The sequence below is a fragment of the Vavraia culicis genome (genome assembly GCF_000192795.1).
Source record: "Vavraia culicis subsp. floridensis unplaced genomic scaffold supercont1.30, whole genome shotgun sequence".
NCBI lineage: Eukaryota > Fungi > Microsporidia > Pleistophoridae > Vavraia > Vavraia culicis.
In genome coordinates, this window is record NW_007360633.1 from 14,738 (window position 1) to 42,092 (window position 27,355).

General features: G+C 40.3%; 15 protein-coding genes across 15 annotated transcripts; 7 read left to right on the plus strand and 8 right to left on the minus strand.

Moving 5' to 3' along the window:
- Positions 1-462: 462 nt before the first annotated feature.
- Positions 463-789, plus strand: VCUG_01724 (uncharacterized protein; the record flags this gene model as incomplete). The annotated part of the gene is made up of 1 exon (XM_008076552.1): positions 463-789. The coding sequence occupies one exon, from the start codon at positions 463-465 to the stop codon at positions 787-789; it is 327 nt and encodes a 108-aa protein (XP_008074743.1).
- VCUG_01725 (uncharacterized protein) lies at positions 786-3,304 on the plus strand (the record flags this gene model as incomplete). Its single annotated transcript, XM_008076553.1, has 1 exon — positions 786-3,304. One exon carries the CDS (start codon positions 786-788, stop codon positions 3,282-3,284), a length of 2,499 nt encoding a protein of 832 aa, XP_008074744.1. The 3' UTR covers positions 3,285-3,304.
- A 1,830-nt stretch (positions 3,305-5,134) lies between these two features.
- Positions 5,135-5,872, plus strand: VCUG_01726 (uncharacterized protein; the record flags this gene model as incomplete). Its single annotated transcript, XM_008076554.1, has 1 exon — positions 5,135-5,872. The coding sequence occupies one exon, from the start codon at positions 5,135-5,137 to the stop codon at positions 5,819-5,821; it is 687 nt and encodes a 228-aa protein (XP_008074745.1). The 3' UTR covers positions 5,822-5,872.
- Positions 5,873-6,974: 1,102 nt separating this feature from the next.
- VCUG_01727 (uncharacterized protein) lies at positions 6,975-9,992 on the plus strand. Its single transcript, XM_008076544.1, has one exon. The coding sequence runs from the start codon at positions 6,988-6,990 to the stop codon at positions 9,292-9,294; it is 2,307 nt and encodes a 768-aa protein (XP_008074735.1). The 5' UTR covers positions 6,975-6,987; the 3' UTR covers positions 9,295-9,992.
- A 620-nt stretch (positions 9,993-10,612) lies between these two features.
- VCUG_01728 (uncharacterized protein) lies at positions 10,613-11,017 on the minus strand (the record flags this gene model as incomplete). Its single annotated transcript, XM_008076555.1, has 1 exon — positions 10,613-11,017. The coding sequence occupies one exon, from the start codon at positions 11,015-11,017 to the stop codon at positions 10,613-10,615; it is 405 nt and encodes a 134-aa protein (XP_008074746.1).
- Positions 11,018-11,304: 287 nt separating this feature from the next.
- Positions 11,305-12,168, minus strand: VCUG_01729 (uncharacterized protein). The gene has a single exon (XM_008076545.1). It carries the CDS (start codon positions 12,163-12,165, stop codon positions 11,500-11,502), a length of 666 nt encoding a protein of 221 aa, XP_008074736.1. The 5' UTR covers positions 12,166-12,168; the 3' UTR covers positions 11,305-11,499.
- Positions 12,169-15,447: 3,279 nt separating this feature from the next.
- On the minus strand, positions 15,448-16,178 carry VCUG_01730 (uncharacterized protein; the record flags this gene model as incomplete). The annotated part of the gene is made up of 1 exon (XM_008076556.1): positions 15,448-16,178. One exon carries the CDS (start codon positions 16,176-16,178, stop codon positions 15,699-15,701), a length of 480 nt encoding a protein of 159 aa, XP_008074747.1. The 3' UTR covers positions 15,448-15,698.
- A 1,032-nt stretch (positions 16,179-17,210) lies between these two features.
- On the plus strand, positions 17,211-19,397 carry VCUG_01731 (DNA repair protein (mre11); the record flags this gene model as incomplete). The annotated part of the gene is made up of 1 exon (XM_008076557.1): positions 17,211-19,397. The coding sequence occupies one exon, from the start codon at positions 17,211-17,213 to the stop codon at positions 18,933-18,935; it is 1,725 nt and encodes a 574-aa protein (XP_008074748.1). The 3' UTR covers positions 18,936-19,397.
- VCUG_01732 (uncharacterized protein) lies at positions 18,770-19,861 on the minus strand. The gene has a single exon (XM_008076558.1). The coding sequence runs from the start codon at positions 19,496-19,498 to the stop codon at positions 18,938-18,940; it is 561 nt and encodes a 186-aa protein (XP_008074749.1). The 5' UTR covers positions 19,499-19,861; the 3' UTR covers positions 18,770-18,937.
- Positions 19,862-20,433: 572 nt separating this feature from the next.
- Positions 20,434-21,013, minus strand: VCUG_01733 (uncharacterized protein; the record flags this gene model as incomplete). Its single annotated transcript, XM_008076559.1, has 1 exon — positions 20,434-21,013. The coding sequence occupies one exon, from the start codon at positions 21,011-21,013 to the stop codon at positions 20,456-20,458; it is 558 nt and encodes a 185-aa protein (XP_008074750.1). The 3' UTR covers positions 20,434-20,455.
- A 185-nt stretch (positions 21,014-21,198) lies between these two features.
- On the plus strand, positions 21,199-21,507 carry VCUG_01734 (uncharacterized protein; the record flags this gene model as incomplete). Its single annotated transcript, XM_008076560.1, has 1 exon — positions 21,199-21,507. The coding sequence occupies one exon, from the start codon at positions 21,199-21,201 to the stop codon at positions 21,505-21,507; it is 309 nt and encodes a 102-aa protein (XP_008074751.1).
- Positions 21,508-22,019: 512 nt separating this feature from the next.
- Positions 22,020-22,368, minus strand: VCUG_01735 (uncharacterized protein; the record flags this gene model as incomplete). The annotated part of the gene is made up of 1 exon (XM_008076561.1): positions 22,020-22,368. The coding sequence occupies one exon, from the start codon at positions 22,366-22,368 to the stop codon at positions 22,099-22,101; it is 270 nt and encodes an 89-aa protein (XP_008074752.1). The 3' UTR covers positions 22,020-22,098.
- Positions 22,369-23,204: 836 nt separating this feature from the next.
- VCUG_01736 (uncharacterized protein) lies at positions 23,205-24,386 on the plus strand (the record flags this gene model as incomplete). The annotated part of the gene is made up of 1 exon (XM_008076562.1): positions 23,205-24,386. One exon carries the CDS (start codon positions 23,205-23,207, stop codon positions 24,384-24,386), a length of 1,182 nt encoding a protein of 393 aa, XP_008074753.1.
- VCUG_01737 (uncharacterized protein) lies at positions 24,337-24,825 on the minus strand (the record flags this gene model as incomplete). The annotated part of the gene is made up of 1 exon (XM_008076563.1): positions 24,337-24,825. The coding sequence occupies one exon, from the start codon at positions 24,823-24,825 to the stop codon at positions 24,409-24,411; it is 417 nt and encodes a 138-aa protein (XP_008074754.1). The 3' UTR covers positions 24,337-24,408.
- A 630-nt stretch (positions 24,826-25,455) lies between these two features.
- Positions 25,456-26,990, minus strand: VCUG_01738 (uncharacterized protein; the record flags this gene model as incomplete). The annotated part of the gene is made up of 1 exon (XM_008076564.1): positions 25,456-26,990. The coding sequence occupies one exon, from the start codon at positions 26,988-26,990 to the stop codon at positions 25,656-25,658; it is 1,335 nt and encodes a 444-aa protein (XP_008074755.1). The 3' UTR covers positions 25,456-25,655.
- Between the last annotated feature and the right edge of the window lie 365 nt (positions 26,991-27,355).

Consider the following 27,355-nt stretch of genomic DNA (forward strand, 5'->3'; position numbering starts at 1 on the left):
ATCGAACCTCGTTACATCAATTTGTATGACAGCACTCGCCTTTTCTTGCTTAGTAAACCATTCTTAAACATTGTTGTTAAACATACTTCAACTCGCCAGGTGCATCACAAATACAGAACATTTTTGTTATGAATACGATTATTTGTCATGACTGCCAGCGCCACCGCTCCTCTTAGAGCAGAAGATGCTATGAGGCCATTCTTTTAGAACGACCAACGACACGCTCAAGTGCAGACACAGACCAAAATATGTTTGTTTGAGCAGTGTGGTGATGAGCAAACATGTTTTTAGTTGAGCAAAGATTGTGTGGACCAATCCAACCGATAATTTGTTGGATAACATTCCCGCCTTTTTGATATTAAATACAAACGGTTTAATTAAAAGTCATTTATCTATCACAAGACACTGATAACAGTAAATTTGGTTCGATTACCTTATAGACCAGGCTGATTGAACGGCAGTATGCACCTGAATGTTTATGGGGCCTGCAATGTCCACACAACGAGTCGGAGCGATTGCCACAAAGGAAGATTAGCACACTATCTATGTGGTAAGATTGGTTTTAGCGCAAATGTACCATGCTACGCCCAGATTAAGCTGAAAATCTGCGTGGTTCGGACTAGTTTTGTTTTTTATCTCCTGTTCGCAACATTTCTAGCTTTGATTGGTATCTGTTATTATCCACATTGTGCTTTAATCTCTTCAATGAACAGTTTTGATGCCCGCAATCTATGCAGTGATCTCCCATCCGTGTCTTTAATTAAAAAATGTGTGGGCGCACCCCTATGAACAGGACAAGCACCACAAAACTTCAGACCTTGGAATCAATCGAAAGAATTTTTAAGAACCCCATCGGGTACAACGATAAGGGACGGCCAAAATATTTTGTCACGTTTCCGTATCCATACATGAACGGAAAGATGCACCTGGGCCATTTGTACTCGTTTTCTAAATCGGAATTTATGGCTCGATATAAATGTATGAAGGGATTCGATGTATTTCTGCCCTTCGCCTTCCATGGGACGGGAATGCCGATTTCAGCGGCTGCTAAGAAGTTATGTGAGGGCGACCAAAGCACCGTACAGCTTTTAAACTCCATTGGGATCAAAGACGTTGAGCCCTTTAAGGATGCCAAATACTGGCTGCATTACTTTCCGCCGCTAGCTACCGACGTAATGACCAAGTTTCAATCGTACATAAATTGGAACCATTCGTTCACCACTACCGATTTAAATCCGTATTACGACTCGTTTGTCAAATGGCAGTTCTGCAGGCTCGAGAAATACATCTCGTATGGTAAGAAGGAAACCATATATTGTACCAAAACCAACCAGCCGTGTCTTGATCACGACCGACGGACAGGGGAGGGTGTCATTCCGGTTCTTGTGAATATGAGAATGGTATCGTTAGGAGATACGTATTTCTGCACCCGTGTTAAAGATAGGACGAATAGTGATGAGACTGCCACGGCACCTCGTGCTAAGACCATCACTGTTGGTAGGATAACACGTTTTTTCAAGGTCGATATCAACGGCAAGAGCTGTATCATTGATCATTGGGCCCTTGAGAACATGCGCTACCAAGAATTTAAACTTGAAGTATCGGGTGAAATAAAAATCGAAGAGATTCCCGGACACAAGAGTTACAAATTTGTATACTTGGACAGGGATCAGCCGCCTGTGATCAACTTTTGTGATCCGGCAGATCCTTCCTTGGCGTATTATGAGCCAGAGAAGGAGGTTCAAGGACGTGCCGGCTCCAAATGTGTGGTAGCATCGGTTAATCAATGGTTTTTGGACTATGACAATGTTCAATGGAAGAAAAAGGTTGCTGAATGCATAGAGGATATGAATTGCCTGTCAGAGACCCGACGAATGCTCCTGGACGCGCTTGGATGGATCGACAAATGGGGGTTCTCGCGCACATTTGGTCTTGGGACATCGTTCAAAGAATATGTCATTGATTCGCTGAGCGATAGCACGATTTACATGGCCTTTTATTTGGCCAAGCCAGAGCTCTTTTCGGATTTGTACGGATTGGAACGCAAAATAGAGCCAGAGTGCCTGACGAATGCGGCATGGGACTATATTTTCAATTTCAGCGATGTAAATCCGTGCGATGATGAGAAGGAGCTGGTGCTAGAACGAGCACGGAATGCATTTGTCAGATACTACCCCGTTGACTTGCGGGTAAGCGGCAAGGATCTTATCAAGAATCATCTTCTTTTTTACATCTTCCACCACGTGGCCATATTTCCAAGAAATTGTTGGCCGAAGAGAATCTTTACGAATGGTCACCTGCTTCTAAACAACGCAAAAATGAGCAAGAGCGAGGGAAACTTTCTGACAGCTGAGGATTCGATCAAGTTATTTGGTGCGAACGTGACAAGGATTGTGCTTGCGGATGCTGGCGACTTTAATGAAGATGCTAATTTTAGCCAGGCACTTGCAGACACGTACATCCTCAAAATATACACGTTTGTGAAGTATGTTGAGAGTTTTATCAAGGAAGTGATCCACACATTGCCAGACAAGGAGGATTATCGGACGGCGGTTGAACAGAAAGTTACCAGTTTCGCTGACAGGTATGAGCGGTATAAATCCAATTCGTGCAGCAAGACGCCCGGCATATCATTTGCGGACGAGCTTCTTAAGGATGGCGTTGACTTTCTTGTGGATAAATGTGATCAATCGTATGAGAGCATGACGTATCGAGACGCGATCAAGTACGGTTTTCATGAATTTAAGACACTGATGGAGCTGTGCATGTCGCTCAACTGCTCAAGCGAAGCCATGTTATACGCGATAAAAAATAATCTGCTGGTCATGTACCCTGTTATCACGTCAATCTGCGATTATCTTCTCGAAAAATATTTCAAGAAAGTGCTGGTATGGCCGGTCTCAATCGTGAGAAAGGACAATGTTTATCTCGGATTGGAGTGGTTTAGAAAATTTAGCAAGAATCTTGCGAGCAAGGCTGCCAGAATGCAGAAGAAGAACGTAAGAATTTACGTGGGCACGGTTGTGCCGGAATGGAAAACGCTGGTGCAAGACATTGATCCTGATGATATAGTGGCTTTGAGAAAGTTTTTCGCCAAGTTTGAGATCAATCCCAAGAAGGGGATGAGTTTTGTGAAGGACCATGTCAAGTACAACTTTGATGAGCATCGGCTTCTTTCTGGTCTTAAGACCAGCTTGGAGAAAAAATTAGGGGTTAATATTGAAATACTGACCTGTGTGGATGGCAAGGGTGAGCCATACGAACCGGCTATCGAGTTCTATTAAAAAGAATTTTTGTTGCGTAATTTGTTTTCTTCTATTTTTTGCAGGCCGCCCGCCGTAACAAACAGATTCTTACACCTTGGTTCTCGTGCCAGGGAGGTTGCTGCGCAATGCACATCCGTTCAAATCAATATTTCGCAGATCATTAGGCATACCACTGCCTGTTTAGCAGGCGCTTTCTGTGACTAATCTCGGGCACAATGTGCAACTATCATAAAATGTGCGCGCTCATTCCAAGAAAATACGTTTAAACAATTGTCAAAAAAAGTGGCGCGTATCACCATAAACCACGGATCAGTGGCCACAGTCGCTCTCATCGAATCATAAACGCGTGTTATTGTGAGAGGAGAAAGATGAATTACTCTTAGGTGAAAGTATGGTGCTCATCATGCCATAATTCTTTACCTAGAACGTCAAAGCCTTCGCAGCAAATCTTCCAGAATGAACTGTCATATGATGGAAAAATTACCGAACAGCAGTGGTGTACACAGGAAAATGTGTCTGTTTAGATTGTGCTTGACATACGAGTAACAAATGAACATGGTCTCGTTGCAAATATGAACATAATCACAGGTAAAAATATTTACTAGGTACACAAGGCTAAGTCTTAAATCGGTTTTTCAAATGTCTTTAGCATAGGTATGTCACATCTAGACGGGTATCGCAAGAATACCAGGATTGTTCGAATGCACTTCTTACGTTGTTCCCGTCCTGGTTACCAAAACAAACCTTGATTCTAAGGATTATACATCGTTCTAATGTTGCAATCTTGATCAACAGAACATTTTTAATATGGCATTGACAGTCCGTTAGCATTTGAGTGTCGTATTCTAACCATCCATTGTGGTTGCAAATGTTAGTAATTACTTCGTTAATTGTTTGTGCACCGATGTGGTAGCGCTCATCAAGTTTTTATGCTCATATAGCACACTTCATCCCATAATTCGAACCAGATGTTAACAACAGATGCTTATTTATCGGCTGGTGACGGAGAGGATGCTTTATTAAGGAACATATTTTTTTACCAGGATACAACATTTCTTTCGAACGTATAAAGGAAAACAATTCGCTCTCGACAAACATGTCGATGATCCGGTGATATAAACAGGTAAGACGAGCCGGCATATCCCATTTACGCACGAATCGAAAATTCGAATCTTTGTCAAATCGACTTTCTTTTTCCTCAGATGGGTACATAATTGACACAAATAATACGCAGTAAGAGGAACAATAGTTGTAATTGAAATTAAACGGTAGTTTTGAGAGGAAATAAATTACAACGGGTGTTTTGACCGAATATTATTCCATTTTACAGCTGAAAAATAACCAGTTCTAAGTACCAGGCCTCGTGTTATAAAGCACATACTGTACGTGCTGCAGCGCTCAGCTCAAAGAAACATGATATGTTTGCACAATGCTGATCATTTAGTTCTCGCCGATATGCTCTAATCTTGTGTTTGCGTGTGTGAACGTTTGCTTCCTTCAGATTGAAGTTGAACGATTCTGTTGGATAAAGTATTCCGCAGAAAGTGTGTTGAAATGGTGGAAAAATGTGTTGTTCCTGTTGCATATGTGCTAGAGCGTTGTACTAGTATCTAAACACCTATGGCATACGTATGTGGTTAAATCCTTATTTTTTATAGATTACTTTGTTCAGAGCCAATTGTAATCCTCCTTGATGCACAAGTGCTATTCATAAAAATCTTGCGAATAATTTCTGATATTCAAAAAATAACTTAAAAACGATTATACCACCATCTCGGGGCCAAGTTGCTTGTTGACCGTTCTCAGCCGTTGTATGGCCACCATCAGCAAAACGACATATTAAAAAAAAATATTTTACCCCTGCACAAATGGATGACTGTTACTACTACCTGTACTCGGCGTGCACAAAGAAAAATTGCACATATAGGCACTCGGCAGCTGCAAAGAAGAACTTGATTATGTGCAAGTTGTGGGCAAATAAAAAACAGTGCCGCAACGAATGTCCGCTCCGACACAGCGATTATCATCTCAGAAAGGATCGGAAGGACATTCATTGCTACTGGGAGGACATGGAGGGGGGCTGTCAGAAAGAGTTCTGTGATTTTAAACACCGTAACCCGGAAAAAGATGAGTGGAAGATGGTAAAAATTAGGACATTGGATGAAATAAAAAGAAAGCAAAGCGAGGCGCACAATTTTCACGATGTTTATGCGCAGCGCCACCATTCACCGGATGAGGCGTTTACCACGGGCATCTCCGGCTCGCAGCTGTCTGAAGGAGAAATCCAGCAGATGAACAATATAGGTGCACATTATACCTTTAAAATGGACGACCCATCAGATGATAAAGTGTCACGGAAAGTGTTTTTGCCCAAGGACATTAAGATAGGCGGTAAAGCTGCACAGACAGAGCATGTGAATAGCAAACAGGACAACCCTCCCTTGCAGCTCGACAATAAAGAGTTTACATCTGCAGACATAGAAAAAGAGCTGGAAATGATAGACAAGGCCCTGGAAGAGGAGGGACTGGATATGCGGAAGCTATACGAAAAGTAAATTTGTTTTAGAAAATGAATTTTTGCGTCCACATGTACATAAATAGCGAATAGGAATTAAATTGATTTGATATTACAGCGTTTTTCATCTTTTAGCATCTAAAAGATCATGGCGGTGACCGTGATTTTTTCTCCTTATCACGTCAAATACGCCCATCAATAATATACAGCTCCATACTAATATTCATCCAGTTGAGCGTACGATAATGCATCATTTGGCACATGACATGATTTGCTGGTATGTTACACGTATTTAGTGCTGGAGTAGATGATCTTTCTCCGATTGCCCACCAAAAAATTAATTCCACCCAAAAACGGTATTCATGAGCAGAATGTCAAATCAATTTCAAAATACGGTTTTTCCTTTGAGGTTTTAATATGCGATCACAATTAATTTTGTGTTTTACAGCTGAACGGTCGCGGTATGTTTTTATCAACATTAATAATTTATTTGCATTTTTGATATTCTTTCTGCTCAATGTGACGTTTGAATGATACGTATTCAGATCTTCCATTTTATGAGTGATAAATTTGATTTTACCGGTTTAAAGATGCAATCACAATGCTGCGGTTGAACTTATTACAGTGTTGCTGTGTCTGAAGAGCTTCGTCTCTGAGCCACGGGTACCAATTCGTGCTTTGTATCTGAACCCGTGTGGCTTGAGGTCCGAATACAATTCGTGGGTGCAGACTCGTTTTTCGTATCTGACCAATAATGGCACTGATTTTGTAATTCGTACTTGGTCCGTTTTCCGTAGCTATTTCAACCGCCATGTCCGTTTTTGTACCTTGCCATTACAGGTCGTTTCCGTATTTTTCTGCAGTAAATCATCATTGCACGCATCTCTGGCAACATATCCATACAATACGCTTATAACTTATTCCACCTATCTCCAGTATAAATTTTTCTTTTCATTTGCAGATTAATGGATCAATCAAGCAAAAACTATCCTAAATACGATCTTTTGCATCAGATATTATTGGGCGTACTGTTCGAATCGGCATGTGTCAGCCGGTGATTCATGAAATACAAACCGGTTTGTGCTGCAAAATTGTTCTTTGTTTCAAAACCGCAATTTTAATTTGTTTATTGACGCGATCAGCATATCAAAACATTTTCGTTTGACATTCATGCATAATAAAGGAGAGGAAATAAATAATCAAGGAATGGGATACCCTTGTATGGACAACGAAGAAGGAAAGAGCAAGCAGAGTACTAGGGAAATGAGGGTTCAGGGTGCAGTAAAGGAAGGTAACGGAGACGGGAGCTGCAGCTCGGTCACATTTGTGAACAGGTCAGCACTGTCAGGAAGCGTAGAGAATGACATGCACAAGAAGGTTATACAGGGAGGAAAAGAAATTTCGGATGAGCTTGGAGACGTGCTAGAAGTGCTGATTCGCTACTTAGGCGCGCAGCCCAAGAGAAAAAGCATCGACTGTTTCCTGTGCACCGACAAGGAGAAAGTGCTTGAGCATCCAAAAGAAATACATACGTTGTTCAAGTTGTATTCTGCACTCGTGTTCTGTATGCTGGAGCACTGTGCCTGTGTGAAGTACAGTGAGAAGCTTGTTGAGGACATGTTCAACCTTGAAAACTACCTTTTGGACCAGATTGCAGTCAAAGAGCTTGAATTCATGGACGCGTACAGAGACGAGGCCATGGATCATCGAAGAGAGCAGTTGATAGCAATGGGGAACGTATTCAAGATCGATGATGCCCTGCACATCAACAGGGAAGAGGAAATTGAGTCACTCACGTACAAGTTCTACAGAAAGGTGGGTGATGCCCGATTCCTTAGCGACGCAGAGATCAATCTTATCTGTTTGATCCTGTACAAGCGCAAAGAATCGTTCAGGTTCTTTAGAATATTCAAGGAGAGGAAGCTGCTTATCAATTACAGGCTGGCGGTGCTTTTCTCGCTGCGTAGTGAGTGCATGTACAAGCCAACCGAAATAATCAGTCAGAACAAAAGCAGAAAGTTTGAGTATGAAGACATTGGCACGTACAAACTCAAAAGTCTGTTCATAAGAGGCGGAGTGACAAACCCAGAGAATTTCTTTGAGCATATGAAATACAAGTTAGGCCTTGATCGGGTGCATGAAGTTGACCAGGAGATTGAATATGAGAAGGAGCTCAAGACCTTTGAGGGCATTGTCGTGACGAAGAGAGCGGATGTTAATTCCAGAGAATTTAAAAAGTGGTTCAACAGAGAGAACAGGAAGCACCAATGGATGGAATGTGTCAAAATGTGGGTGGCGAACAGGAGAATGGACAAAAACGTTGTGGATCTGTCCATGATCGACATGTGTTGTCAGTACAAGGAGTTTGAGAACGGACACTTTATCTACGAAATGCTGGAGCCAATTACAAATGAGAAAGTCTTGAAGGATTGCTTTGTTAAGTACTGTCTGCTGTGCATACATGCGCTCAAGGAGGGCAACAAAAAATTTAATGATACGATCGTTTCCAACCTGGACGAGACGTTCGCGAAGATGATCTGCAGTGGTAGTTCCCAGGGATCTGGTAGGAGCGCCAACAGGACGATAAAGAGCGAAACGATGGAGAGCTACTATGATTTGAAGAGGTGTGCATCCAAAAAAGGCGAGCAGAGCTTGCATGTTGACGATGTGAGCGCCTTGTCGGTCAAGAAAGGAGATACTGTGGAGTATGGCACTGCAATGGGAGGCCTTTCCGATTTCAAAACGGAAATCTGTATCGATGTTGAGGAGGTGAATAGCGCGCTTCACCAGGAATGTGGGGCACTAAGCAACAGAGGAGATGGAAGCAGAGGGGAGAGTGTCGTTGACACGTCCATCACGAGCAGGAGCAGCACGGAAAGCACGCGATCGTCTTTGGTCATTGATGTGGACTTCATAAGAAAATGGACAGATCGGTTGGTTCTCCTGATAAAGAAGGCAAGGCGGTTGGACCGAGAGAGCAGTGTGTCATGGGATATAAACCGTTCAATGACCGAGATGACCATCAACAACATCCTCTACTTCGAGAAAACGTGCCGAAAAGAGGTACTTGAGGTTTTACTGTGCGATATTTGCATAAATGATGAGATGGTGCAGCTGCTCCTCAAGGGATTCTACTGCTACTGCCTGTCGTGCAAGGAATCGAGTGTTAAGACGATCTCTGACTGTGATATGGTGTACAAATTTGCAGAGCACATTTACAAATGCTGGAAGAAGAAGAAATCGGGTCTTAGTCTATTCCGGCGCAAGGACCCACACACCAAACAAACAATTTATTGCTGCATGCTCGGTGTGTGCTGCGAGACCGAGAAGGTTGACCAGTTTATGGATGTATGCAAGGATCTCAAGGGCTCGTCAACCGAGCTTAATGGTGAGATGATCAATATTTTAAAAAAGTTCCACGACTATAAAAAATGCAACTGCGACTTTTTCAGGAATAACCCGAATAGGCACTACAAAAAGCACTTGATCAACCATATTTTTAAAAAGGAGTGAGGCAGTGCCATTTTTGTGAGAGAGTAGTGTTTCAAGGATGGAGCATAGCAGGAAGAGCAACCTATGGCTACTATGAGTGAATCGAGAAGAAATTTCCGAACACAAGCATGACCATCAGATATGCATCGCGCAGGAGCTGCCAAAAATTATGCAGGCAGGATGTGGACATTGATGAAGAGAGGATTAGACATTGTCTAAGCATCTACGAGCAAACAGATCGATGTAAGACCAGCCTCGTTTCTCTAAGTAAAGGGCTATGTTAATGGTTTTGGTGTTTGAAACGAGCAACGCGATGAACGAAGACCGGACGAGTGGTTCTCTTACTAGTTGTTGCCGTGGGGGGCTGCATGGATAGCATGAGAACGATCCGGAGTTTTGGTAAATCACGTGTATTGAACTGTTCAAATCTACTTATTTACTATTAAAGTGCAGTTGTGGTAAATTGGCCCCGAAATGGTTTATTTATGGCAGTGTACTCGGTAAGTTGTTTTTACATCGATCAAAATTGCCATTCACGCATTTCTTGCCCTACCATGACACCAAGCATATTTTCGCTCTGGGCAAGTGCGCGTAAGTTGCTTTTTGTAGAACAGGCAATGAACCGGTGGAAGTTGTTCTAAATTTAGCGTTCAATGTGCCGAGTGCTTCTTTTTTATTTCATGTCGATTTAAATTAAAATTTAATATGTTGTTCTCGAGAGGGTTTCAAGAACTAAAAGCTGGGAATGCATTTTATACAGTGTAGTACAAGTTTGTTAGTAAGTTTGCTGATGGTTTCACAGACAGATCGAAACGGGAGAAGCTGATTTGCGGAAGAAGATGAGTTAAGGAATTTAGAAAAAAAATTGGGTCGACCTAAAAAGGTGGATCGTGGCATGTTGTCGTACCTAGTACGATTTAAACATTCGGTTGCGGACACTACAATTTGCACTTCCCTGCAGCAGATAAGAAAACATGCACGGAAGATGTGATGCCTGTAGCTGTGGATATTACAGAGACACAGCCTAGGAAGGACAGCACATCGATTGCACAGCCATGCAGATGGTGAAGCTACGGACGCATGTCTTCCTCAAGTGAAGGGACAGCTAAACAACGACTGGCCAGTTATTCGAGTGTTAGAATACCATCTGGACATCATATTGTCTACATGTGTCCCTCAAAGAAGCGATTTCGGTCACGCATCGATAGGAATGCGATAAGCAATTTTTGACGTGTGAATTTAGTCAATTCATCCTTGTCGTCCTAAAAAATTGTTGCTGCTAATCCTGCAATTGATGGGCTGCGCTAATCAAAAGACGTATCGGTGCATTTATGTACGCTTACCGCACGGTTGGATACTGCGCATTCGCCCAATATACGGGAGAACACTCATCAGATGAGAAAGAAAACCGCATGGTATCTCCTCTGGAAGTGCCAAAGATGGACCGAATATAGAATAAGTTTCCTTGACTGGATGTTAGGTTGCTAAAAATTGCATTTATCACCAGATCCAGAGGAGATGACAACTCTGGGATGTTTCTGGAAGGGAATGTCACGCAAATCACAGCTTGCGTTTCATGATCACTGCTGCGATTACAGCATATCTTTCTGTTGTGATGAGGATGCGTGCAAGTTGGCGCACTTATTCCCTTCATGAACCAAGTGGCCACAATCAGTCTTAGCGGACCAAAAAAGTGTGCTGTACTATGAGAAGATGGAAGAACGATTATCAAACACAAAATCATGCGTTATCTTTTGCGCTGCTGTACGATTTCCTGTTGAATATTATATCAAGGCACTTCCATGATGCACATGCTAAACGACGGGTGTGCAGCGCTATAGAACGTAAGGTGCAAGCGTAATAGCAGGTAAATTCAGTTCACAGAGAGTAGCACTACGAACGTGAAAAGAGTTGCACGATTTTCTAGTGGTTCTATTCTTGTTTGGTGGTACGGTTATTTTCTGTCTTTGTCCGATGCATGGAAATAGTATATTTAATATATTAATTTACTTTAAAAACAAATATTTCTACCACCAATCCCATGGTGTATAAACGTGAACGAGCAGCAGTGACGGCGTAATGTGGACAAATGCCTGCTACACCCTCTGGTTCAGAAGCACTGGCCCAACATGTCTGCGTAACAAATCAACGGGTGGTACAAAAATGAGAAATGCGGTGCTCTATACAAAAATGCTAGGATTTATTACAAACTATTCTAAAGCTTAGCTAGGTATTTCTGAGCGATATACTCCCGTTGAACAGGCTATCATCCTCTTTCTGATAGTAATTCATTTCCACCGGCTCTTCCTCGTGTAGAAACTTAAATTTTTTGGTATTCTCCTGTTTTTCGTACACATTACACACCAATTTCACACCATCATCTTCTTTTTCATCAATTTCTGCGTCCGAGATCCTTTCCAGAACCCAGAATCCACCCTTTCCCGGCATATTCTGTGGTCTTTGGACCTTCCTGAAGTTCTTGTTCAGAGACAAGTTGTGTCGGATCGAATTCTGCCAGACTGGATCAGCATACCGGTAATACGCGTACCTGTCCTTGATATAAGCGTATATCTGGCTCAGTGTGAGCTTCTTTTCGTCTGTGCTCTCAAGAGCCTGTGTGATCAGCTGCGAATAGGAGTATGCCGGTTTGTTGCAGCTGTTCGAGTACCATAGAGGAGCACTATTGCTGTCGTTCTCGTCCAGTATTATTCGTGGATCTATGCACACTTTCTCATTGTCATCGTTTTTCCTGTCGAACACGTCCATCAACACATACTGGTACGTGCTACTCGTTCTGTTGGCGTATTCTTCGTTCATTTTGTGTTCGAACGCAAGAAGTTTTTTCATAAAACCGCTTCTATAGCCTTCTCTATCAGGTGAACAGCTCATCATACAAAATTCTTGTTATGGTTTATATACTTTTTGATTAAATTTAATCTTACTAAATTAAGAATATTGCATGATAGAACAGTAATTGGATGAATAGTTGCTTCTATCCAAGGATGGAGCAAGACACGCGAATTGTTACCATTTTTATTTCTGGCCGTGCGCATCAACACGCAACAGTGTGCGTAATAAATATATTCTGATCTATAATGACAAATTTAATTAAATTTTTATTAAAAAATTTTATAAAATGACAATGATCACGGGATAAAGGCTATTTATGGCAATAATTATGTAAAATAACATAGCACTGCATTTTTACTCTTCACGGCTGGCATATCCTGCAATTTATCCCCTACCTTATCAGCACTCATTCTGAATTCGGATATGATTGAGGAGTATGAAGTATTTGGCGTAGTAAATGAGATTGAGGAGTATGAAGTATTTGGTGTAGTAAATGAGATTGAGGAGTATGAAGTATTTGGCGTAGTAAATGAGATTGAGGAGTATGAAATATTTGGTGTATTTTATAGCCGGAGAGAATGAGCACACTCTGCTGCCGTGTGTATGTTATGGGGTATACGCGGAGAAGCATCTTTTCTGCCAAGCGTGTGGTTACGCGTAAGTATTTATATCTTTAACAATGATTACGTGAGCATTCTCACAGGATGTAACATTCGTGTTTATACGGTGCTCCGTAGTTCCGATTCTCTTCCATTTATCACCGATGTGCAGCACTTGTTATTAAGAAATGTCATCGTGCACCATCCACAATTAATTTGTAAATGTGGTGATTATCAGTAATTTACGACACGCCAGTTTAATTACGCTTTAAAACCGCAGAAGAGAGAACTACATGATTTACGGAATGTCGATGTTTTGTGTGCTAAAATCGTACCGAATACGATGCACGAAGGAGACTGCCCATAGCATGGTAAATGATTATCAATAATATAACTGATAATGTGCTCTACATCTAAATTGGTAATGATTAACAACGTGTTTTAACGATTAAATAGAAAAAATGATCGGCTCTGCAACATTTTAGGATTTGAGTGGTGTCACATAGCATGTGAACTGCGGTGCTGCAGATGGAGTGGTGAGTAAATTTATTGCTGTACACATTGGTGTTGACTCTCCTCACCTTCCTTAAATATTCTCGTAGCTGACCCTAAATTTTATATTTGACATAATATCATTTCTTTAAAACTGCTATTTAATTGTGATCAAGCACTAATTATGTTAATGGTGTGCCATTTAAAATTTTTAATCACAAAAAAATGCTTTATTGATGCGTATTGCAAAAGACTGGGATTGTGGTGATAATGGTAAACCAAGTATAGGTCAAGCGCTCTAAACGTATCATGTACGTTGTTTTATGAACTACTCATCCAGAAAAATACAACCAAAAGCTGAAACAATACCAACGGTGCGCTATAAGGGATGTTCTACACATTTGATGAATATTTGAGCAAAATTAAAAATGAAATTAGAGCTGTTCTGCTGTTGTTACGTTTTGATAGTTAATTTTTAGCCTTGTGCCGATGCTTGAAAAGGTTATGCCGATCGCCATGCACATTCAATTGGCCTTGTGCCGATGCTCTTATCACCATGTCTATCGTTTATACCAATTTGTGTTGACCAGCACAGATCAGAATTAGTGATTCAAAACATCTCGTGACAGGATTAAGAACAAGTATCAACTGTGCAGCGATAAGTACCGGTGTAGTGCTGTGTATAGAATATTATCTCGCGGTTGATAAGTTTGTTCACTGAGGTATTAATTATCGTAGAAGATGCTCTAACCTTTTGTCTCACGATATAGCACATATAACGCAATCAGTAGCGCAGCATTACCCATAAATCTTTCATATACATCATTTTTATTGATTATTTATCAAACCAGTGATATATCAAATCTTAGTTTGTGCACCTTCTACTTTTTAAGTCCCTTACCAGACAAGGGTAAGAAATAAACCGTGGTCCTCGAAAGCGTATTGTTCAGGTGTTATTGTACGGGCAGATGAACAAAAGCACCTATTCTAGCGAAAAAGGTGAAAATAGATTGTTGATTACCTGTTTGCTAGGCATTACGGTAAAAACTCTTCAAAGTACATGGAAACCAAGAACATTCACAACCTAACGAAAGAAGAGAAGTGCAATAAATGATGCATTATACACTTTGAGCAGGGGCTTCCTTCTGAATGGCAAGAAAATGATTAAAAATTTACACAAAAAGTATTTAATGAGGTGCAGTACCAGTGGCACATACTACACCAATTTTATTGTTTACTCAATACAAACGACCTGGTAACCGTTGAGACACCAAGATAATTGTTTGATTAAAGTAATTTATCTGTCTCCTCAACTCTCTGGCGATGTGGTACATAGCCATTCTTGACCTTCATGCCAAAGGTACAATTCACAATTATACACAGCATAACGAGCAGTTTTTGGCGTACCATACGGAATTTTGTTCCTCCGTAATCTGAGACAGAGACGTCTGCTATTAATGAGTTTGTTTCTGAGATCGAATATTGTAATCAATCTTTTACACGTTTCCCTCAAAAGTACTTAGGATAGCGTTGCACAGATGAACTACTATGTCGCTGAAGAGACGGGAAGGACCAGTGTACTCGGAAATGTACTGCTGCATGACATATGAAACGTGCATGTATGTTATTCTAGATGATAGGCTTGTGATAATCTAATCACCTGACTAAGCACTCAATGTATACCAAAACTGAACCAACAACGGTGTTTACGTGTAGGTTTGTTTTCAGCGCTCTTATTGTAGCAAAGGCTAACAGAAGAGTGCATGGTATTTTTAATACAAAATTAGCGTGTTATACCTTGTAGGTGCAAATATTTGACTGGTGCTAGATCCGAAGTGGATGTGATAGTTGATCTGCCAAATATTCTTGGAATCAATACCCGAAAATATTCCTCTTCACACCATCTATTGCCCTGTTCGTGCTTGATGAGCTGTCTATAGACACTGACCCCAATTAAAACAAATGATACAAAGCATTTCAAACTATCTCATATTGCTGTCCAAATTTTTTTTAGTGCTAGCGTGAAAAGATGATATTTACCATAAACTGTTCGATCAGAACCATATACACAACAAATTGATACCTAGCAGCTCGCTATGCATCATAATTACTTCTTGTCTCTTCATAATTGATAAAATAGGTCAATCACACGTTTAAGTACAAACATATAGCACCTTATGTGAATCATTTATAGCTTTAAAACCAAGCTTGTACAAAAAATATTATACTCTGTGCACGATTTTGGAATGTTAGTTTAGGTTATGGAGATAAATTATCCGGTAAAATATTGGGTTAGGAATTAACATTGTATCGCGTTACGTACAAGAATAAAATTGGTGGACAGTTGCTACCGATTCGCTTACTACTCGTCACCTTAAATGGAATGGCGAGGTTGCAATTTATTTCACCAAAAAGGAATATCAAAGAATAAACTTTGGTACATACACGGTCGTGTTTACTTAATTATGATACAGACGAACCGACCTATCTCTTGTTCAAATTATAAAATATGGTCAATAGCAGGATTCGCTTCACTTTTTTGTTGTAGAACAAATAGCACAGGAAGTGCTTATCATCGCTTAGCAGGGCAATCCGATTTTCCAGTGAAAATATCAGCGTGCTATTTATTCCTACCGTGTTCTGTATGCAAATAACGAGCATTTTGATCATCTTCTCCGCATCAAATCTATCATTGCACATCAGAATCAGGAATATGTCATTCTTTATTTCGGAAAACTGCTTCAGCTTGAAATCGTCCCTCTTCAATTTGCATTTGCCCTTAAGGTTGGCCAACTCAAGAGTGTTTATCAGGTGTGCTATGGTGTTCTTGTAGTTTTGTCTTTTTCGCTGTTTCTTTGTGTATTTACATGAATAGGCTTCTAAATTGATGCTGAAATTTTTCGCCTCTAGCTGGTTGAATATCGCATTTGCCTCTGAGATCAAACTCATTTCAAGATATCGCATGCAAGGGGTACCGTGTTGGATGCAAAAATAGAATGTCGTGAAAAGGGACATATAAGAAATGCTGAATTCATTTACCGGTGTTCTTCACATTAAGCACGTACATTGATTTCGTAATCAGGGGGGCGACTTGCGCGCAAAAAAGGTACAGAATGCTCAACCGTGGATAAAAGGCCGAACGATTTATATCGACCCAGCGGATCACAACAACGTGTTGATTTGGATGGTAATGGGGATGAAGTAGTGAATAAGCGTGTGCTCAGTAAATACACCAATGATACGTACATTCTGAGAAGAAAAACCAGAGTAGTGCGCAAACTATCACCTTTTTTGCTAAAAGCATGTTTATCACAGCAAAATATTGGTCATTATCAATCAGAACTATGAGGTTCTCAATTGTTGTAATTACAGCGCTGAGTATTCAACAATAGCCTGAAAGGAATGTCAGTATTGAGTGGACATGAAAGAATTGTACAAGCGTTATTAATGAGTGTGCACAGCGAAGAATAGAGCTGTCTTGAGATGTACATCAATTTATGTTTAGACCCTACATGGAGAACTGTCATTCGTAGACCTTGACAAAAAATATTGCAAATTTTGGCGTATTGAACATCAACCAATTGGCTCCATGGATGTATCAGGTATATTCTCAGGTCACACACTTCAAATACTTGTATCGTGCCCATGATTGATCGTCCTTGCCGCCTCTATCTGAAGTCCTCATTGCTTATATCAAGTCACTACGAATGTGTACCACTACAATAGTAAATTTGCCATATTTTCGCCACAAATCGTCTGTTTTTCACCACCAGCTACCCATGTTTATGTCACTGACCGAAGTGGCAAACACATTTAACTCAGTTCTATAATATTTTCATCTTGCTATCGCTTGTACTTCGCACGAAAAAGGCAAAGAAACACGCCTACTTAGTGGAGATGAACAGCAAGCATTGTCATCGTGGTGACCTATGTGTAACGAAATGGCACGTTCTTATGCCAGTGCTCTACGATTTTTATTTTATAGCAGAGTAACCCATGAAAATTTTGATCACGTCAGACAGCCATCTCGGTTACAGGGAAACAGATCCTTTGCTTTCTCTTGACTCATTCAATGCCTTTGAGGAAGCTTTGCGGGGTGGTGAAGACTGTGATCTGATGATCATAGCCGGTGACCTGTTCCATAATAACAGGCCAAGCCGATTTACGATGTACAAAACTATTCAGCTGCTGAAGAAACACGTGCTCGGAGACAAGGAGATAAAGGTGCTCTCTAACAAACAATTAAACTACGGCAAGCCAAACATAAACATTTCTTTACCTGTGATCGTGATCAACGGCAACCACGATGATCCCTGTGGCTTTGGTTCACTGTCTGCGCTTGATGTGCTGCATCAAACAGGACTGGTGAACTATGTTGGAAAAATAAACAACTACGAGCGAATCGTGGTAGAACCTTTGATACTTAAAATGGAACGGACTGTCGCCCTGTACTGCCTGTCCCATGTGAGAGATAGCAGGCTCTACAAGCTATTCTCACAAAACAAGATCGAGTTCTTAAAATCAGATGCGGACGTAAATATCCTGATTGTTCACCAGAACAGAGTCGAGAGAAATCGCAACGATTATTTGCCAGCGGATTTTATACCCGACTTCTTCAATCTCATCGTATTTGGACATGAGCATGATCCCCTGCTCTTCGAAAGGAATGAGCAAACGTACTTGCAATGCGGCAGCACGGTAAGGACTTCGTTGTGCGAGGCTGAAACGGGCAAAAAGTACTTTTACAAGTTAGATGTGGGCGAGAGTATAAAAATTGAAAAAATCGAGTTAAAGAGCGTGCGTACGTTCCTTTTCGACACAATCAGTGCAGGCACCAAGGAAGCTGTGGAATTGAAGTTGGATGAAATGCTTGACACAGTGAACAGATGCGAAAAATGCGAAAAAGTAGCTTTTTGTGCAGCCTGTAGACCGTTAGTAAGATTGCGATTGGAGGGAGACATCAGTTTTAACAAGTTTCATCTTCAGAATTCGTATGCGGACCGGGTTGCCAATCCAAGCGATATTTTTCTGTTCGTTAAAAAGAAGAGGCCAGCTGTTATCAGAGAGAACAAGCCTGTACATATAAGAAGCACTAACATATACGAAATTATACACACTCACCTTCTATCTTCTAATCTTGGAATTGTACCTGAGTTGATGTTCATCGATAAATTCAGGGAATACGTAGAGAAGGAAAACAAGAACGTGTTCCAGGATTTTGTTGATGGGTTGGAAGCGCACAAGAACAATACGATTGTAGGATGTGAGACAGAACATTTCAAGAACCTAAAGGATGCCATGAACAGAAAGTTTATCAGAGAGAACAATGTAGTGATTAATGACGATGAATGCGATGTCCCTGATCAAAAAATGGCCTCGACCAATGTAGTGATTAATGACGATGAATGCGATGTCCCCGATCAAAAAATGGCCTCGATCAATGAGAACAACAGTTCTTTAATATACGATATGGATGATCCCAGGGCCAGGCATCAAGCAAATCTTGATTTCATAGGCGAAGAGGACATTGTGAAAAGAGGCAGGTTTCAGAGCAGTAAACGGTACAGCCTATCAGAAGAGGAGATTAACAATTTTGATGTCATAAACTACGCCAAGGATCACAACTTGATCAGGCACGATTTCAGCAAAAAGGCACCTACAAAAAACGAGGAGGGTGAAAAAAATAGCGAAGAAAAGTTCACCTTTTCAAATTTCCTTTAGGTTTACTTATTTTCGGTGGAGTCTGATTCATCACACATGCAATAATAATATGCCCCGTTGATATACAGCTCGTATAAGATGTCAAAAACTTCCAAATCATAGTCGTTCTCTCGGAAAAAGTCGAACAAAAGGCACTCGGCTTCCTTTTTGACCTTGAGCTCGGTGCCTTCAGAAGTGTGATCGAGCAGGCTGAACTTCTTGGTTAATCTTCTATTGTTTAGGTAATCATTTCTTGATAGCGCTATCTCAACACCACAGACATAATTTTCTTCGTACCAACAGCGCAGCGACTCGATCCATGATATGGAGAAATCTTCCTCTTCTAATGGCAGAAGGTCACGGAATGATGGGCAGTTCTGCGCGGCTTTCTCCCAAAAGTTCGCGCCCTCATCGCTACTTGGCAGGTCCTGGATAAAATCGTCACGCTCTCTCAGAATCGGTTTCAACGAATTAAAATACTCCAATTTAACATTAAAATCGTTTTTTGCAAACTCCTTGTACTCCTGATCCACCCTTGACTGGAACATGTTCAGCTTCCCTTCCAGGTCGTTGTTGTTTTCCATTATTTAGGGAGATGAAAAATTATTGAATTTATATGGACGCGTTTTAGTGATCTAGTTACGTGACATAAAATGACAGATAAGTATGTGTCAGGGGCTTTTGCATACGGATATGATTGTTAATCGGAACATTATTTTTTGTGCTATTACTTACGATAAAAACACTCTTTTAGCCAGCGTATCACGTGTAAAATGACATAACAGCATCTTTTCCTGGATAGAAAGCATCACCTTGCCGTCACTTCTTGGTAGACACGCATATTTTTGCTCATAATTCCTTCTTATTCTAATAACGCGTATAAAACTCTGGATAATGAGCGGAATTAGGCTTTAGGATACGAAAATGGTTGATAATCGATGTTGCGCGCTGTGTAAATAGCGTGGCAGTGAACAAAGCTATTACCTATCAGTTTAAAAATTGCGGTTTGGAAAATTCGTTTGACATGGTAGATGGATAAAACGTTTGTCACACCAAATTTTTTACGAAGCAGGAGAAAAATCTTTTCTGTTCTACCGCTGCTTTGCACTCGAAATGAAAGATGACAGGCTCGTACCACCGTGGTAGCCGAAGGCATTGTAAAAGGAACGTTTGCACACTTCTACATACAAGAAATAACAAAACATGAAAATGGTCCCGAACAGTAAGTGACAATGTGCAAAAACGGACCGTAATGCACCGTTTGATGCCGATACAGCGAAATAAACGAGCAGACCACGGCCGTACCATGTATATATCCGGCAATAGTCTCTGCAGATAAAACAAAAAAGGTATTTTGATGTACGTGCTGTGGCAAGAAAGACAGACCTAAGTCAGCACCTGATGCAAAGAACCCTCTAAATATGAGCTCATCGCACCATATCAACAGCTAAAGCCGCTTAAATCATAAGAGACAAAGCACCACCATCGCGTGAGCACAGGGGTATGAAAAAGAAACAGGTGAAAATCCGTGAATAATTTAATTACTCACCAACAACACTCCTCCTGGATATGTAAATGCCATCCATGAACTTTCGACTGTCAAAATTCTTCGGCCGGCAATTATCCTGAACACTACCAGCAGATTGCGAAACATCCTCGATGCATGTGCCAGAAATCACAACAGTGTCCTTGTCTGTTCCCAGGCACGCAACAGAGTCTCCCCGCATGTTGAAGTGTCTGCTGCTCTTCTCGCCTAAATAGTTTTTGACCACCAATTTTTTGCCGTTGTCTACGATATCAAATGATATAGGAAAGTGCACATACGCCGCCTTAAGCACGTACTCATAGCCTTTGGTGACACCCAATATCATATTTTTAATATGCGAAGCACATGTGATCAGCTTGCTTCTCTCCTGGCGCCTTGCGTTCCAGAGTCTCAACCTTATGTGACCCTCATGGACATCCATGATCAGAACAAGGTGCGAAAAATTACGTGTTACTCTTTTTCCATTGCATTCTATGGAGAGCACCTTGTCCTTGATGGTTACGTTGCAACCCTCAGGAACGCTGATCTTTTTCTCTGTGTAAAACTCAACCATAGGGTTAAAAATTTTGAGAAAATAAATTTCTTGTTCTGCCTAGCAGCTGCACAGATGCTTGAACCGGGATGTACAAAGAATACGTGAAATGTTGACAGAAAAGCACAAATTAGGGATGTGAATGCTATGTTTCTGTTAAAAAACAAAAGCAGCCACAGACAACTTCATAGGATCGGTATAACACAATGGTCAAATCTCTTATCCAAAATGTTTGTCACATCGCTAAATGCGAACAGCAGAATACCACGATTATGAACGTGGTCATTAACGAAGATTCTTTCAACGACTGCATGGCACATAACCTGAAAAGGGTACGTAAGAGTCCTAGATGTGTAATTAGGTCAACCGTCAGATCTCATATTGGAAGTTCTAAGCTTGCTTTTCTCCTCGTGGGAGCAAACTTGGTCTACACATGCTTAGGGGTGGAATGTAAGCAGGTCATCGCCAATAAAACCGAACGGCAGGTTATCACACCCGCTGGTCCATGTGGATAAGTTTGGTTATGGCGATTTAATCAAAATCATACCGTCTGCTCGTGTTGCGCAGAGCTCATTCAATTACTTGGAAAACAAGAATATAGAATAGACCACCAGTGTTAAAGGCATGTTTGATCGAATAGGTGTGCTAAATAAAATTACTGCTAAACAGTGAGCAAGTGGCTAAGTACACGTATTAAAGTTGTCTACACATGACTTGGTGATGCTAAATATTTAAAACGCTCAACACAAGCATATTTGAAGAATATGTGCTATTTACCAGCAAATTTTACGAAAAGATCTAAAATTGTAACGAAAAAATAATTTTCTGCTACAACTATCAAAAATAGGTGTCGCAAATTTATAAGTTCAGTTTTTCGTAACGTTGACCATTTATCTGAGATACCACACATCGCAATGCATAGGCATTCATGTGCACCGTGAAGATGTTTGTGCATCTTGCCTTATCGATCGAGGAGCATTATTTTTATCAATTGCATCGATATAATACGATGAATACGCGTATAAAACGGTAAAAGAACTTTATTTAACTACCTCAATTACTGAGGAACTAGTGCAACATCTTTGTTGGCCTTACAAGCTTTTCTGCTATCTCATGTACTCTTCTACGTCATCAAAATCATACGATACTTTAAGAACTAGCGAACAGCTTGGACACGTTGCTTTGGTCTCTCCAATCATTAACTCATCAACAGTGATTACGAACTTGTCCCCACACGGACACGGATAGACGTACGCTTTTCGCTCCTCATCATAAGTGAAATCTTCCAAATCCACTTCATCATAATATGGCTGTGCCTGCTCGAAGTAAGTTTCTATCTCCTCGAGAGTAAATACTTTGTTCTGAAAAGGGGGCATCTTGTTTTTAGGGTCCGATTCTCTCGCAATTTATTTGCTACCATGAACTAGGCATGCGATCACGAGCAACGCACAAGGCAGCGATCAACAGCTCCCCGGTCAAAGGGATCAACGCTAATTCGCATTGTACGGTACACAAGAACCGTAAACCGGCCAAACGCCTGTTCCCTCTGCGACAAAGTATTGATAAAGTGCGCTTCTATCGGTTTATACGCGTATAGATTGTGTATTAGCGGGCGAATGGAAGGACTAATTCCATGGTGGCGATAAAATATTAAATATTCCGCTGAAAATAGATCAAAAATACAAATAAAAAGTGGTTGAAACGGTGGTATGGCTTTTTGTAATAAATTATTAGAATTGTTAGCTCCACATTTTTTATTCAAAAAGTATTAGCAGATATAAAGGGACTAATACAACTTATTTAGCATTTACGCTGTGATATTCTATCGCAACGATTGCATTTGTGCGTGTTTACCCGGAAATAGGATTGCAAATACATCCCACTCGTTGAATGTTTCTAGCCATAAATCATCTTTGCACGGGTTAACGAGTCATCATAGGCCTCAATTAATGAAATGCTATTTTTTACTCATATGGTTTTCTGTACAATTCGCACAATGCGTGTAAAGCTGAAAATACCCACTTAATGCTATACGAAGCATCCATCTCACCTCTTTGCTTGGACCCTAGTTGTAACTCTAAGATTCAAACATTTACCACCAAACAGCATGTGCTACTGAACTTACCGGTATCGCATCAAACAGAGAAAGGATTACCTCGAATTAGTAAATGAGCAAAAACTGTTTTTATACCACCGATTCGCGAGGGGTACGATGAAAAACAAAATTGAGATCGTAAAAAGTTCCGCGAGGACAAACCGGATCAAGAGGACGATGATAAAATTCAAGTGCACAAATGAACGGAAGTACACTCTGATAACAGCGCAAATTATGGGATATGTTGCAACACCGTACACCGAAAAATGCTTTATGCAGAGTATTCCGGTACCTCTGCTCGTGAACGAGATATTCGTTAGCAAAACAATTTATTTTCATGCCTTCTTGCCTTCAAATCTGCCGCCCTCCGTCAAAACGCTCCAATCTTCGATCAGATATTTCGTTGTTGTGAAGGTTTTTGATGGAAAAGACGAACTTGCCAGTATAAAGGGAAGATTTAAACTCGTTTCGGACACCAATATATATAATTTTAGAGAAATTTACATGTTGAACCAGAGCTGTTGTCGTGTAGGGAGCAAAACCTACGAGGGCCCTGTTGTAGCTTCAATAAGAAGCAAGTTACACAGCTGTGATCAAATGAGGAGCTTGGCGAATGTATTAGATATGAATACGGGAAGTGAGCCGTTTAGTACGACGGGAGATGGAAAATCGGATCTGGAATTAAAAAACGATGCAGTTTATGAGGTGTTCAAGGAGGGAACCAAAGAGAACATGAAGGACAAGAGTCTACAAAATGTGATGAAAGAGCTGAAAATTGGAGAAAATAGGACAGAGGAAGAGCTCCTCGGATACAAGCTTTCGAAAATAAGCGAGCTGGGTCTGCTAAATGAGATCAAAACGGCTAAGTTAAAATATAAAAGAGAAAACAAGCCAAATCTCCATGTTCTACTCGATAATGAAAAAAAAGAGGAGCAAACAGACATTAAATTGGTCATCAAGGATAAAAAGGTGAAATTAGCAGAAATAAGAATGAAAAACTTTCTTTATACCAACGATGAGAACGTGCTCGACATCAAGTTATTGAAAGAAATGAAGAAAATAAAAATTGTGGTAAAGATGAAGGAAGAAGCTGAATACTCTAACAAGGAAGCAATCCTGTTCATATTTGAAAGAGAGAACTTGGAGTACTTGGTACATTTGAACGTATTTCTAATGCAGTTCGCACAATGTACGTTCAACTCAGATTTGTTCAAAGTTAATTTTTTTATTGAATTAAAATTCAACTCGTACAAAAGCAGAGTGCCCTTAACAGTGAGACGCAACGTTTTATATGATTAAATGGTTAAGCATTCAATAACACTTACAATACGGGTTCTTCATCCTTTCTTTCGTCTGATCCTTCGTCATTATCCTCGTCACTTTTCTCCTCAGCACCCTCTCCCTCGTCAACGACTCCAAATTCTCCATCTTCCTCCGTTACCGTGTTTTCAAGACGCTCGTCGTCATCATATCCACCCAATTCCTTCGGAAATATTTCGTCAATAAGCATTTTCTCCAATAACTCGTTATTTCTCGCTTCTTTACTGTTGTACCTGTCCGTATATCGTTCTATCTCTGTTTTATCCTCCATTTCAAGCCTATGTTCGCTTATGTTCGCCCGTATTTTTTTTTCGTTTTCGATCAACCGTCTGTCCACAGGCCCGTTGTTAAAATTTAAGTTCATAGGGGCACGCACGAAAATCTGAAAATTGCCGTTGTTCTCGACCGCGCCGATCATTAGACGAGCTAACGTATTCACATCTGTTTAAAAACTTGATTACATTGTTCATCATATTTCTGTGCGATTTGCATTGATTCTACGCATTTATTGGTTCATCCATACCTGATAGATGTATTGTTTGCACACTTCTATATCAACACAATCACAAACTATTTTAGTTCAGATAATCACTCTGTAACTTTGAATAAAATGTAAAACTGTTTAATCTTTGATAACAGCACAAAAAAGCACAATAAGTTGACTCACAATCCGTAAATAATTGTTAAAAGAAGATGCTTTGTTTGCTGTGGCATTTAAGCTCCTTATTTTAGCAAAAAAATTTGCTATCACTTTAGGACACAACAGACAAAGGTAATTAACATTGTGCTATGTTGTTTATAAATGGAAATTCCCTAGATAGTGTGTGTAAATTTGAATGTAGGTCAAGCGAATGCCAGAATAGCATTTTTCAAGGAGTATTCGCTGAGTGGAACAGATTCGTTTTGGTTACGTTGTGCCAAGTCAAATTCGTAAATAAATATTTTTAGTGTCAGTCTGCAGGTAAATCCGCCCGCTATACGCTACCGGCTGTAAAATGATAAATTGTTGAAAATGCGACCTCTCTATGTAAATGTTAATTAATCTTAATCGAGCAATGCTTACCCCAGAAGATACCAGAAATTTATAAAAATTCCAATGTACCAGTGACGAGCGCTATACCCCAAATCATGAGTTTTATGCGCTCAAATCAACCGTAACTTTTCATTTTAACTAAGTAACAACAAATATGTCCCACCCCTCGACTGCAAATCTCCATGATATTCAACCTAAATAATAATATGATTTAATCATAGTTTCATGGTGTCTAAGTTAGCAACAACTTTGGCCGTTCTGTCGTACAAATCAACATTTTTCTTCAAATCATCATCCTCGAACACATCTTCTAGGAAAAATTCATACTCTCTATCGCGTTCTCTCTCCGTATTAACCGACAAATTTAAATTTTTATAATTTTTTCGAACCAAAATCGCCTTGAACAGGTCCCGGTCAATAAAATGAAGATTACAGTTCCCCAAATCGTAGCCGTAAATTTCATCGTCTTCATTTAGAATGCTGCCCAAATGCGATTTACAGTGCACGTCATTGTTGTACTCCCTTGTTACGAAGCAATCAACCGATTTAAAACCCCATTTATCCGTTTCTACGGTACCAAAGGCTTGCCGATAATCCCGCTCGACTTCTGTCACTCTGAACAGGGTCAAATCCTTGGATGTCATCACAACGTTGAAGCATTCCCTGTTGGACCAAAAACACTTATTTGTGATGTCGATTGTCTTTGAACTGACGGGATCGACGAGTGTGATCCTTCTAGACACCTTGAGAACCAGCATCAGTCTGCTGATATTGCGTTTCTTCGCGAACTCTTCGCTCAGAACAACAAGATCGTCCTTGCACAGAGGGAATATTTCAACTGAGTAGCTAAACTTGTATTTCATTTTGTTGTTATTTCTGTCTTCTGTCATCAATCGGTTAGAAACCAACAACTTCGTTCCTATGGCACCCTCCAGAAAGTTAACCATTTCGCACGCGCTGTGCCTATCCAAGTAGTAGAAGTCAATACCATCCTTTCGCTCCTTAATATTTGTGCACTTCTTGTACATCTTGTGCTTCAGAATGGACTGTTCAAGGTACAAAAATGTTCGCTTGCTTTTGGATCGCTGTCTGATCTGTACTATGCTTGTCCAGTACTGTTTAGCCTCCATCTTATCACAATCAGGGCACTGCTTGTTTCTAATCTTAAATACCACGTCAATATTACATCGCAATTCATCCTTTGCTATCTCCAACTCAAGAATGATCCTTCTGGAATGCTCTTCAGTTTTCTTAAATCCTGAGTCAACAATATTCAAATTTCTGATTTCTTTATGTCTGAGCAAAAGAAAAGAAAGCAAATCAGTTTCGTTTTCCAAAACGATCCATTTCTTTGGTGGTAACAAATATCGATTACACTTTTTGCAGCTCTCCACGGCGTAAGACAGTTTTATGCCCTCGGTTATATCAATCTCAGCGCTTCTGCAGCGTGTGCACATGTTAAGACAGTTGGGCAGAATGCTTATGCCACACTTGCAACAACTAATGCTATACTTGCACTCCTCGTATTTCTCGTTGTCATTTAAATCCATGGGGGTGAAGAAAAATGGCAGTGTAAAAAAGTTCTACTGCAAAATATGGCACGAGAGTTGTTCACAGAATACTGCAGAATAAAAATGATATGAGAAAAATTATGTCATTTATATAAAAATAACAATGACATGAAGGTGTTTCTCATACATTTTATTTTAATCATCTGATTAGCTTTCGACTCATATTTCAACTTATACTGACAATATATGATAGTATATACAAATCGCGGTAATATTTTCCTAAGACAAGCTCAAGCGACAGAGCACAAGATACAATGCTTCACTTTAAATTACGTTTAATAATCGATGCTTAATCAGTTCAATCATAACCACAGGGATCAAAAGAATTTTCTACTTTTTGATCC